Source organism: Vulpes vulpes, chromosome 2, assembly GCF_048418805.1.
Source record: "Vulpes vulpes isolate BD-2025 chromosome 2, VulVul3, whole genome shotgun sequence".
Taxonomy (NCBI): Eukaryota; Metazoa; Chordata; class Mammalia; order Carnivora; family Canidae; genus Vulpes; species Vulpes vulpes.
Genome location: NC_132781.1, coordinates 46,624,258 through 46,637,323, shown reverse-complemented (window position 1 = coordinate 46,637,323; position 13,066 = coordinate 46,624,258). Strand labels below are relative to the sequence as shown.

Genomic DNA, 13,066 nt, shown 5'->3' with positions numbered 1-13,066 from the left:
TTCTGATATGGAGAACATGCAATGCAAAGAAAAGAAAACTCAAGAAGGCCATGAGGGATTTTCTTCACTTACTCAGAGTTTCAATAATGTTGATGTAATAGAGAATAAAATAAAATGTACTGTGTCAATCAAATCAATGTAAAAATTAAGTATCAGTGAGGACATGAGGAGAAGGACTCTAGTAGAATCTACATCAACCCCTGGCAGGAGTATTAATGGTAAAATCTCCTTTAAAAATATAAAAATAAAAAAATATAAATATAAAAATAGGGCAGCCCCAGTGGCTCAGCGGTTTAGCGCTGCCTTCAGCCCGGGCATGATCTTGGAGACCCAGGATCGAGTCCCACGTCGGGCTCCCTGCATGGAGCCTGTTCCTCCCTCGGCCTGTGTCTCTGCCTCTCTCTCTCTCTCTGTGTCTCTCATGAATAAATAAATAAAATCTTAAAATATATATATATATACATATATAAAAATAGGGCAGCCCGGGGGGCCCAGCAGTTTAGCTCCGCCTTCAGCCCAGGGTGTGGTCCTGGAGACCTGGGATTGAGTCCCACGTCAGGCTCCCTGCATGGAGCCTGCTTCTCCCTCTGCCTGTGTCTCTGCCTCTCTCTATGTGTCTCTCATGAATAAACAAATAAAATCTTTTTTAAAAATTAAAACAGTAAAGTAATATACATAAAATACATATATGCACTGTTTTATTGCAGTATAGTTGGTCTACAAGGTTACATTACTTTCAGCTGTATGACATAGTGATTGGATAAGTCTGCACATGATGCTATGCTTACAAGTGTGGCTACCATCTGTCATACAACACTACTAATTGTCTATATTCTTATGCTGTACGTTTTATGCCCGTGACTTACTGATTGCATAACTGGGAGCCTGTACCTTCCAACCTCTGCCCCCTCACAACTATCAGTTTGTTCTGTGTATTTATGGGTCTGTCTCTGCTTTTTGTTTTATAGATTCCACATATAAGTAAAATCATAAAACATTTGTTTTACTTTAAATTACAGTATAGTTAACCTACTATGTTATATCAAAATTAAAAAGTTCTGCACAGTGAAGGAAACAATCAACAAAACTAAAAGACAACCTACCAAATGGGAGAAGAAATTTGCAAATGACATATCCATTAAAGTGTAGTATCCAAAATCTATAAAGAATTTATCGGAGTGCCTAGCTGGCTTAGTCAGTAGAGCATGTGACTCTTAATCTCAGGGTCGTGAGTTCAAGCACCACATTGGGGATGGAGCCTACTTAACATAAAAAACATATGAAAAAATTAAGAACTTATACAACTCAACACCCAAAAAACAAATAATCTGACTAAAAATGGACAGAAGAAAATATAAAACCTCTCTTGAGGGTAACCTGGCTACATGTGGAAGAGCTGCAACCTAACAGCCCCAGCTGCAGGTATACCCACAAGCTTCTCACACAAATGCATGGAGGGTCACACAAGGACATAGTCATTACATAGCATTAATTGCAACATAAGAAAATGCGGGTACTTGGGGGCACAGTCAGTTGAGCATCTGACTCTAGGTTTCAGCTCAGGTCACGATCTCAGGGTCGTGGGATGGAGCCTCGCGTCAGGCTCTACACTCAGGGCAGAGTAGGCCTGAGACTCCCTCTCCATCTGCCCCTCCCCCACCCCATGTGCTCTCTCACGCGCGTGCTCTCTCTCTCTCAAATAAATCTAAAAAAAATAAAATAGAAATGACACAAAAGCCCATTAAAAAGACATATAAGGGAGAAACAAACAATATGACATGTGTGTACACCTAACCACCAAAAAGGCAGTGAACAAAAAGGAATTAGATGCCTGACACCCTAGATAGATTCCAAAATCCACGTAGAGGGGCACAAATGCAGAACTGCAGTGGTAACAGCGAACACTCTTTTAAGCACATGACATATGCAGGCTTATGTAGTCCCCAAAATAATCCTGGCAAGAAGGTTTTAGGTGTTACTATTATTCCCATTTTACGGATGACTAAACTGAGGCACAGAGAAATTACATAACCTGCCCGAAGTCTCATAAGCTGGTACATGGCAGAGCCAAGACCTGAACCCCAGCAGTCTGGTGCCAGAACATGACCGTGATATGCACACAGATGTAAAAGGACATCATGCATATGGATTCCTAACACAAAGAAAAAATTATATAATGTTTCTAGATGCCTCCTTATGGATGTGACAGTATTAAAAACACACATTGAGGAAGAACACGTCACATTCCCGACAGTATTGCTCTCCGAATAGGGGAGACAGGGCAACAGGGCCAAGAAGGAGTGATTACAGGGATTTAACTTGATGATGCCATTGCTTTTATTTGAAAAAAAAAAGTTTAATCCAAAATTATCATATGATCTGGCATTTCAGTTTCTGGATATATGCCTGAAAGAACTGAAAGCAGGGACACAAACAGGTATTTGTAGATTCATGCTCATGGCAGCAGTATTCATATCAGCCAGAAGGCACAAGTGTCCTCAGCAGACAAGTGGATAAACAAAATTGGGATAAATAAAATACAGCTACAAGAGAATTCAACCTTAAAAAGGCAGGAAATTCTAGACACATGCTACAGCACAGATGAACCTGGAAGACACTATGCCCAAGTGAAACAAGCCAGACACGAAGAGGCAAATACTACACAAACCCACTTCTCTGAGGTTGCTCAGGGTGGCCAAACTCAGAGACAGCCCTGCTTAGCAGGGACTGAGGGAGGGAGGAACGGGGAGTTAGTGTTTGACAGGTACAGAGTTTTAGCCTGGGAGGATGAAAGTTCTTGAAATGATCAGTGGCGATGGTTGTACAACGTTATAAATATACTTAATGCCACTGAACGGCGCACTTAAAGATGCTTAAAATAATAAACCTTATATTAGGTAATTTTTACCATAATTTTTAAAAAGGTTTGGTGAAAAGGCAACAAAATGTTCACAACTGTCAGGTTTGGGTCATCAGTACTCCAAGGTGGTCATGTCACTATTGTAAAAAATCAAACAAACAAGGACACCTGGGTGGCTTGGCGTTTGAGCTTCTGCCTTCGGTTCAGGGTGTGATCCTCAATCTGAGGATTGAGTCCTGCATCGGGCTCCCTGCAGGTACCCTGCTTCTCCCTCTGCCTGTGTCTCTGCCTCCCTCTCTCTATGTCTCTCAAGAATAAATAATTTTTTTTGAATCTTAAAATAAAATAAAATAAAATAAAAATAAAACAAACAAAACAAGAGCCTCTGAATGGCGGAGGGTGTGGAAGCAAGGCCCACAGCCTATGCAGTCAGGACGCCCTCACGACCACGACCAGCTCAGGCTTTCCCATCCCTCCCTCTCCCTCCTATTCCTAGTGCATTGTGGTTGCTATAGAAACAGGGCACCTTGGTCTCCTGAAGCTCAGCCCAGGAATAATGTCAGAGTGTAAATACAACAAAAGCCAGCTCATCTGGGCCTCAGTATACACAAACACACACACACACACACACACACACACACACACGCACACACACACGTCTGCCTGCCTGGTAGGTTTACTAAGTGAGGGCATGTCCATGCAGGTGTCCACAGTGACACCACCTGCCCTCACCTGTCAGCCACAGGCCTGGGTCTGGGTGCACATGGGTCCAGTTTGCCCTGGGTGCATGCCTGCATGCATGTGGCCATGTTATGTACATACTTGTGTCCACACAGTGCAGGACTATCACTACTAACATCAGAAATCCTGAGGCAGGTAACATTTACCAAGCACTATGTACCAGCTGTGGTACTCCACACCTCAGCTAGATTATCTCCTTGAAACCTTACAACAATAGCATCTACATTTATTATCCCCAAATAAAGAAACTGAGGCACAGAGAGGCTGTGTAGCTTGCAGAGAGTCACCCAGAGCATTTGAACCTAACCATTGAATCTAGATCGTGGGAAGAGAGGTTTAAATGTCACTAGTTCCCAAACAACCGCAAACCAGCTGCCTCAAAAGTATCACCTGTGGCCCTGATAACACTCAGGTCTCCTGGGCCCCACCCAGGCCTGAGGAAGCAGACTCCTTAGGGTGGGTCTGCACAGCAGCCAGGGTGGGCACCCCTAGTCCAGCCTCGGCTGAACTGGCAGAGGGTCTAGGCAGGGCGTGGTAAGGTGAGATCCCTTCAAGTCCTCCTTCTGAGCCCAGAAATGGGCCTGGGAAAGTTTGCAGCCCAAAGGTCCCCAATTCCAGATGGTGTCTGCTTGTAAAACGTAACCAAGAAAGTGGCAATGTCTGCCATCTCTGTGTCTCTCGTTCTCTCTCCTACAAACCACACACACACACACACATACACACACACACACCCCTCAGGGCAGGGCTCTAGAAGTCAGCTGTGTGGCTTGCGGCCTGCCAGGACGGATTTCCGCCCACTCCACCCTTTAAGAATGAGCGGGGCCTGAGGTGGAGGATGACACAGTGGTAAACTGCTGGTTCACAGCTCAGCCTGAGGCAGGGAGGGGTCAGCCACCTCACCTGAACAACAAACCGTGGCAGAGTCAGGCTGGGCACCCTGGGAGGTTCCCACAGTCCCAGACTTCAAGGCCAGAAGGAACATAGGCAGAAACCGCAGGGCATTTCCTGCTAAGGGAACAACATGAGCAAAGACAACAGCACTAAAAAGTGCCAGAAAACAGCAAGTCACACCATCTGGCTGGAGCCAAAGATCAAGAGATATAAAAAGGGGAAGGAAAAAAAAAAAAAAAAACCAAACCCTAGAAATGTGTACAAAGGCACAGAGAGGTTAAATAACTTGCCCAAGGTCATCCAGATGGCAGAGACAAGATTTAAAACACAGACTCTAAAGCCCACACATTAACCCCTAAGATGAGGTTCACTGGTTGGCAACCTTTTCTTTTGTGCATATTCTGGAATGCTGTGAAGGTGAGCCTGGCTAGGCCCAGAGCAGGGCTTCTCTGTAGGATGGGAGAGCTTCTATATCCCCTACCCTGAAAATTCAGCAATGTCTGGAGACATTTTTGATTGTCACTGCTGGAAAGTAGGTTGCTGGTATCGTGGAAGCAAAGGCCAGAGATGCTGCTCAGTATCTACTCTGCGCAGGACAGCCCCTACTAAAAGATTGATCCAGACCCAAATGTCAATAGAAGCCTTGACCTATAGTGACTCAGCCACGTTAAGCCCATTTTAACATCCAACCTGACCCGAACCATTGACTATCATCACACTTGCTCATCCAATGGAACGGGGGTTCCCAAATTTTGCTGCATATTAGAATCACCTGGAAATCTTAAAAAAGAAAAAAACACTGATACCAGGTTCTACCCCAGACACTCTGAATTCCAATTCTGGAACTGGGTGCAACCTGGGCATGAGAGTTTCTTTTCTTTTTTTTTTTCTTTTTTTTTTTAAGAATTTATTTGAGAGAGAAAGAGAGAAAAACAAAACAAGCAGAAGGGAGGCAGAGGCAGAGAGAGAAGCGGACTCACCACTGAGCAGGGAACCCAACACAGGACTCGAACCCATGACCCCAAGATCATGATCTGAGCAAAAGGCAGACACCCAACTGACTGAGCCACCCAGGCACCCCAGCATGAGAATTTCCTAAAGCCTCCCAGGTGATAGCAAAGTGCAAAAAGTCTGGGAACTACTGCCTTGTCAGGGAGGGGAGAATCAAACTCCCTGCTATGAACCAAAGACCGTTAGTGGATGCTAATGCCAGAAAGAGAAGTCACCAGAAAGTCAACACAACCAAAGACTGCTCAGGTCCCCCACCAACAGGGGCAGGGGCTGGGGTCCAGGAACAAGCCTGGATGGAGCCAGCACCAACAAAGCCTGCCATAGGCACAGGGAGGGCAGAGATGGCTTTTGGGGTGATGGATTAGTCAGAGCTAGCAGAGGCCTGAGGAGGAGGTTCATTAGAAAGCCTTTGTCACTGTCTGGGCAGGAGATAATGGGCCTGAACTGCGAGGAGGGCAGGAGACGACTCCATGACTCAGGCCCTTCACAACCCGGTGACAGAGAAAGAATTGGATTGGAAGACAGAAAAGGTTAATTGAGAGTAAGCACAGTCTGGGTATAGAACAGGAAATGATCAGTCAGCGGCCGAAGGTGGGGGTGAGAGCACTAGGGAGTGGTGATCTGGGAGAGGGTCTAAGGAGTCAGCCATGGAGAACCAGGAACTGGGACCTGAGAGGGATGACAGCCCCAGAACAAAGGTGGCCCACTGATGAGCCCCTGTGCTGAATCTGGCCTGGGGCAGGCCACACACGGCTTGAGTTAACTATCAAGATTTTTCCTACAAGTCCAGGTTTCCAGCTTCTCTTGGACAGAAAAGATCTGGTGAGGACAGCCCAGGTGGCTCAGCCGTTTAGCACCGCCTTCAGCCCAGGGCGTGATCCTGGAGACCCGGGATTGAGTCCCACGTCGGGCTCCCTGTGTAGAGCCTGCTTCTCCCTCTGCCTGTATCTCTGCCTCTCTCTCTCTCTCTTTCTCTCTCTCTATCTTTCATGAATAAATAAATAAAATCTTTAAAAAAAAAAAAAAGATCTGGTGAGATAGACAGCATCCTGGTGGAATGCTGATGTGTGTCCCCAGACCCCTCCCTGTGGCTGGCTCTGGCCCTGCCAGATCCCTGCAGCCACAAGGCCTCTCTTAGAGAGAGGAGACAAGGCCCATGCTAGGTCAGAAAGCAGTGACAATGGAGGGGTTGCTGGGAAAGCAGGAAAGGAGCCAGGCACTGCACAGAGCCACACTGCTGACCTCTCATCCTGGTCCTGCATCCCCCACCTCTGTGCTGTGCCATCTCCAATTAGGAACATCCCCTCTTAGAGTTTCACGTACTGATCTGTAAACAAGGAGGCCCATGCCCTCTAGTTGTCCATCCTCATGTCCACTGGGCTCCTGCAGGCTGCCCAGGTCAACCCCTCTGGCCAGGCTTTGAGACGAAGCCTGGAAACCTGATTCTTTCCAGCAAAGAGTAGCCCAGGCAGTGAGAAATCCCAAATACAGCTGAAGGAGCCAGGGACAACCAGCTAGGGAGAAGAAGAGACACAAGGAACAAGAACCACCTGCCAAAATCTGATGGGGTCTCAGGAGAAGGAGGGATTAGCCTTGTTTGGGGAGGGATAGTGGACAAAGAAATGGCAGTCAGAGAGACTCCAGATTAAAAGAATGGTCAGCTTTGAACATTCAGAGCTGTATTGTAATAGAATAGGTAGCCTTACAAAGTAATGAGCTCCCTGTAACTGGAGATAACCAAGCTCAGGTTCAGTGACTAGTTTCACGGGTACAAATAATTCACATAGTGGCTAATTTGATTTTTTTTAATTTCAAGTTCTATGATTCTGGAGATCTCTCGTAAGGGCTCCCCACTCCTCCCAATGTCCCTAGGGAAAACTGTTGGGGATGAAGCTCCGGACTCTGCCTTCTAGAAAGGGTGGTGCCTAGATGGTCTGGAAAAAGCACAGAATGTCTACTTCCTTGCTCCCCTTGACCTTCAGCAAGACCTCAACCCCACAGCCAAATCCGGCAACCCCTGCTGCACGGCCCCCGTCCTAGGAGAGCCTCACCAAGGGCCCCACCAAGGCAGAGAGAACAGCATAGATGGCCCTCCCAGCACAAGCCATCTATATCCCCTCCCAACATTCGCAAGCCCACTGCCTGCTCCCAGCCCCAGAGGGGGCAGCAGGAAGAAGGAAACAGAAGCAAGCACCACCCACACTCCCAGGCATCTCGGAGTGCTGTCTGGGTCCCTGTCCAGTAGGAGCCTCTCTGAGGGCATTGGGGGTCCTGACACGCCCAGGGGTCCATAGTGTACACGGGATATACAGTGTGGGGGCGAGGGGGGGTGTCAGAGCTCTCTCCAAAAACCATGGGAGCAATTCTTCCCCAGCCCTGGCCAAATCCAGGTCCTGGTGAACCAAATAGAGCTCTCCGGACTCCTCTTCACAAGACCCTCAGTCTTCTCACCAGATCAGGCCAGCAGGCCTCTAGGCCTCCGAAGACCTGTGAAGAAGCTCAAGCACATGGCCAGGGACTTAGGGATCGAAGGATCTTTTCAGGGAGCTGAATGGAGTCAGGGTGCTCCCCCAAGGATAGCTGGACCCAGGCTGGTGGACCACAGGCTGCCATCTACATCCTGCTCTCCTGCTTCCCTGCCCTTGTCTCCCACAGTCACACACTCAGCCCTGTCCCATGGGATCAATAAGAACCATTCAGCTCACTAGCCACATGGCAAACACCCTTACAGGGCCCCAGGAATAAGGAGAACCCCTCCTGCCCATATCCCCATACCCATCTCAATAGAGCCCAATGCTCAGTGCCCACCAGCCAGAGCTGCCAGCCAGCACCCTGCTCGCCCATCAGCAGATACCCACCCAGACCTGGTCAAGACCCAGGGAGCTGCTTGTCCACCAAGAAATCAGAACAGGGACTCACCAGGGCTTCCTAGGCATGGCAGGGACCAGCCGGGATGAGGGCCAGGAACACACAAATCCCTGGAATTTGCAGACCTTGCTGCCTGGCAAATGGCACCTCCAGGTGCATCCCTGGTGCCTGGCAATGAAATCAGGCCACAGCCCAATTGCCAGCTAAGCACCCGCCCGCCTTGCTTCTCCCTGTAGCCACTCACGCCCTGAGACTCCAGATCCCAAAAGAGACATGTTCGTGGTTACCATAGGAACTCGCTAAAGCCAAAAAAGGCACCACACAGTCACCCACATGGGCCCTCGAAGCTCATGTCCACCTGCACAAGCAAGTGTACACACACGCCTACACATGCCTACGCATGCCAGCACTATTCTCAGACTCAGAGCCCACAAGGTGTCCGAAAGCGGGTTCCCTGCAGGCATGTCCAGCCAGGTATGGTTACAGGGTGCCAGTGCCAGCCAGTGCTTACCTGGAGCTCACCTGCCAGAGGCTTCCTAGGAACTGAGCAAGGTAGGGGTCAGAGCCCAGGACCACCACCAGGTCTGCCTGCAAGGTCAGGGAGAAGGCACTGACTGCCTGGCCTGTTTCCTGGCAACAGACCAACTCTTAGAACCCTCCACATGCTACTCCTCTCCTCTGTCCCCTCCATGAGGGGACAGGTACGAGGGTCAGGATCTAAACCAGCCACGCAAAAAGGGGAAAGAAGGGAGCAGAGATTCTGTATTCAGAGGCTTACTCCCTCATTTCCAGAATTGGGACCAAGATAAACCCAAGGGCTCAACAGGAAACTCGGAAGTCTTCACCTTGACACCTCCCTTGCCCTCATCTCCCACATCCAAACCAATCTAGCCTGGGGGGACCACCTCCTCAATAACTCTCCAAACTGTCCACTCTCCCTAACCCCACAGCTCCCATCCTAGCCTCCAACCTCTGCAATGAGTCAGCAGAGGGCAGCCAGGGGGGCCCGCAGATTCAAATCTGGTTTCCTCTCCCCTTAAAACCCTTCAATGGCTCCCACTCACCCAGAGAAGTCAGCTCAGCCCTCTGTACAGCTGTCCCATACTCCCATAGGCAGCCCCGTCTGCGCCCAAAACCCCACCCCAGTATTCCATCTGTAGTAGTAACTGCCCCACATCCCTCCCACCCCCTGCATTCCTAACCTCACTGGGTATATACTGTTGCTGTTACCCAGAATGCCTCTTTCTTTAGCCGGCTGACCTTACTCACCCTTGGAGATGGCTCAGGCATCACCAAGTCTGCAGGAAACCCCTTCCATCCTCTCAAAGGGTATCTCTGCTAGCCCTCATCACATTCCACTGCAACTGTCTATCCAAATGTATGCCTGCAGGGCAGGGCTGTAAGCTTTCACCAACAGAGATGTGTCTGTTTCATGTTTGTTTCCCCACCAATCCCAGAGTCTGGCTTTGGGCTTAAAATGTAAGTGCCTAGTAATTGTGAGCTGAACTAATGCGGTGTTCTAATCCCCTACAACAGTAAACTCCCCCATCCTGACAACCCAGCAAACTCTCAGCACCTGCTCTGGGTGTATAAGAGGAATTGACTAGGGAGCAGCCCCAGAAGGTTCTAGAACATTTTGGTGGTACCTGAAGGATTCTTGTGCACTGCCACCACCCCCTTCCAGTGTTCCCATGTGTTCCATGCCCCCTGCACTGCTTGCCTGTGAGAGGCCGCATCATGCAGGCACCAGAGATGCCACCGAACCTGGGTCTCCAGCAAGGGCATGTGCTGTGAAGGCAGAGGTGCATGCTGTGGCCAAGGGCCACAGACTATGTACATACCTCCAAGCATATGAGGGGGAACAAGAGTGGGAAAGCAGGGAGTAGGGGAGGTGCTGAGAACTACTCAGCTCCAGCCTAGACTACACCAGCCATGAAGTACAGACCTGCACTCAATCCCCAGCTCCATGATCTTAGCCAGGTGTCCTAACCTCTCTGAGCCTCCATTTTAACATGTAGAGTAGTGGCAACCGCTTCAGAAGGTGGCTGTGAAACCTCAGGGAAACTGTGCAACAGGGGACAAGTTAGCACACATAAGTGCTCCAACAGTGCCAGGGCCAGAACCCCCATCTTCAGAGCTGTGTGGCCTCCAGGAGGTAGGTGGCTGATTGTGTGGAGAGTACCAGGTCCCTAGAGAAGGAGCCAAAGCAACTGGGAGCATAGGCCACTGCCCAGAGGGGGTTTGGTGCTCTGTGAGGCCAATGGGCTACCCTAGTAGACAAAAAGGTATCTTACCTAGCAGAGGCAGATGGAGGTGGCATGTTGGTGCCTAGGAGAGCTATAGCCTGTGTAGCTGGCTGCCTAATGGACACATCAGTGTGCAGAGCCGCATCCTGGACATCCAGGCAGAGTCCCGTATTAGGTACCACCAGTGGGGGTAGGAAGAAGGATGGAAGAATGGGTACACTCTTTGAGCTCATTTTAGGGGTACTTGGGTGGCTCAGTTGGTTAAACATCTGTCTTTGGCTCAAGTCATGATCCCAGGGTCCTGGGATGGAGGCCCAAGTCAAGCTCCCTACTCAGCAGGGAGTCTGCTTCTCCCTCAACCTCTGCCACTCCCTCTGCTTGTACTCTCTCTGTCAAATAAATAAAATCTTTAATAAAAAAAAATACTCCCTTTTAGTGCCAAGGGCAGTGGGGGCAGCTAGATAAAACCTCTTATGGTGTTTGCCCAGCCCACAATCCACCCTTCCTCTCTGAGAACGAACTCCTCTCACATAGAGTGATGACCACAGCAGCCATATTTTATCCATAAAACCCCATCCCTCCAGAGAAACTGACTGGTCCAGGGTTACACAATGATCCGAGCTGGGCCAGTAAGATTCTTTCTCTTTTTTAGGTTGCACTGAGATGTAATTTATATATCATATCATTCACCATTTTAAAGTATACAATCCAATGGTTTTAATATATTCACAAAGTTGTGCCACCAGCACCACTATCTAGCCCCAGGATATTTACACCATCTCACAGAGAGGCCTCTACCCTTTAGCAAGCACTCTCTCCCTTTTTCTCCCCAACAACCTCCCCAGCCCTAGGAAACCATGAGTCTATTTTCTATCTCTATGAATTTGCTTGTTCTAGACACTCAGTATAAATGGAATCATACAGTATTTGGTGTTTTGTGGCTTTCACTTAGCATATGTTTTCAAAGTTCATCTATGTTGTAACATGTATCAATATCTGATTTCTTTTGATGGCCAAATAACATGCCATGGAACTGATATGTCACATTTTGTTTACCCATCCATCTGTTGATGAACTTTTGGGTTGTTTCCACATTGAGTTATTATTAATAATGCTATAAACATTCATGTTACAAGTTTCTATACAAATATATATTTTCATTTCTCTTGGGTATATATCTCAAAAAGGAACTGCTGGTCATTTGGTAACTCTATGTTTACCATATTTTTTTTTTTTAGATTTTATTTATTTACTTAAGAGAAAGAGAGCAAGAGAGAGCACAAGCAGTGGGGAGAAGCAGGCAGAGTGGGAGAAGCAGGCTCTCTGCTGAGCAGGGGCATAATGTGGGGCTCAATCCCAGGACCCCAGGACCACGACCTGAGCTGAAGGCAGACACAACCGACTGAACCACCCAGGCACCTGATGTTTAACCTTTTAAGAAACTGCCAGAGTGTTTTCCAAAGCAGCTGCACGAGTTTACGTTCCCAGTAGCAGCATATATAAGGGCATGTGGATTCCAGTTTCTCCCCATCCTCACCAATGCTTGTCATCATCTTCTTTTTGATTATAGTCATCCTAGAGGCTATAAAGGAGTAGCTCACCATGGCTTTGATATGCATCTCCCTGTGGCTGATGATGCTGAACATCGTTTCATGTACTTACTGTCCATTCATATACTTTCTTTGGAGAAATGTCTATTCAGATCCTTTGCCCATGTTTTAAGTGTGTTGTCTTTGTATTATTGAATTGAAATGGTTCTTTATATATCCTAGATATGAGTCCCTTATCAGATACGTGATTTGCAAATAATTTCTCCCACCTTGTGGTTTGCCTTTTTACTTTTTTGATGGTGTCCTTTGTTACACAAAAGTTTTTCATTTTGATGAAGTCCAATTTATCAACGTGCTGTTCCTGTTGTCATTGCTATGCTTTTGGTGTCACTGTTAAGAAATCATTGCCTTATTCGAAGTCACAAAAATGTTCATCTATGATTTCTTCTAAGTGTTATATAGTTTTAGCTCTTACATTTAGATATTTGATCCATTTTAAGTTAATTTTCATATATGGTATGAGAGAGGGTCTCAATTTCATTCTTTTGTATGTGGGTAGAGTTGTCCCAGCACCCATTTGTTGAAAAGCTATGTTTCTTCATTGAATGGTCACGACACACTTGTTGGAAATCCACTGACCGCAAATGTGAGGGTTTATTTCTGGACTCTAAATTCTATTTCATTGATCTATACAGCTATCCTCACGCCAGTACCAAACTGTCTTGATTGCTATAGACTTGTAGTAAGTTTCAAAATCAGGAAGTACAGTCCACGAACTTTGTTATTCTTTTTCAAGATTACCCTTAAATTTCCGTATGAATTTTAGGATCAGTTTAGCAATTACTGCAAAGAAACCAGCTGGGAGTTTGAGGGTTTTGGAGGGTTTCCAGTTCCTGTTC

The 13,066-nt window shown here is 47.5% G+C and overlaps 1 protein-coding gene across 18 annotated transcripts in view; it reads right to left on the bottom strand.

The window, feature by feature from the left end:
- RAP1GAP2 (RAP1 GTPase activating protein 2) overlaps window positions 1-13,066 on the bottom strand; it is a 229,796-nt gene that overhangs the window by 162,032 nt on the left and 54,698 nt on the right. The window contains exon 1 of one of the 18 annotated variants that reach the window (XR_011999765.1): window positions 8,423-8,613. The exons of 16 other annotated variants lie outside the window; for them this stretch is intronic. Coding sequence is in view for 1 of the 2 variants with exons in the window: in XM_026016235.2 (XP_025872020.1) it covers window positions 8,423-8,439 (17 nt within the window). In the remaining variant the exon portion in view is untranslated. Of the gene's footprint in view, window positions 1-8,422; window positions 8,713-13,066 lie in introns of those variants that run through there. One more of the 18 variants, XM_026016235.2, reaches the window with a different exon arrangement.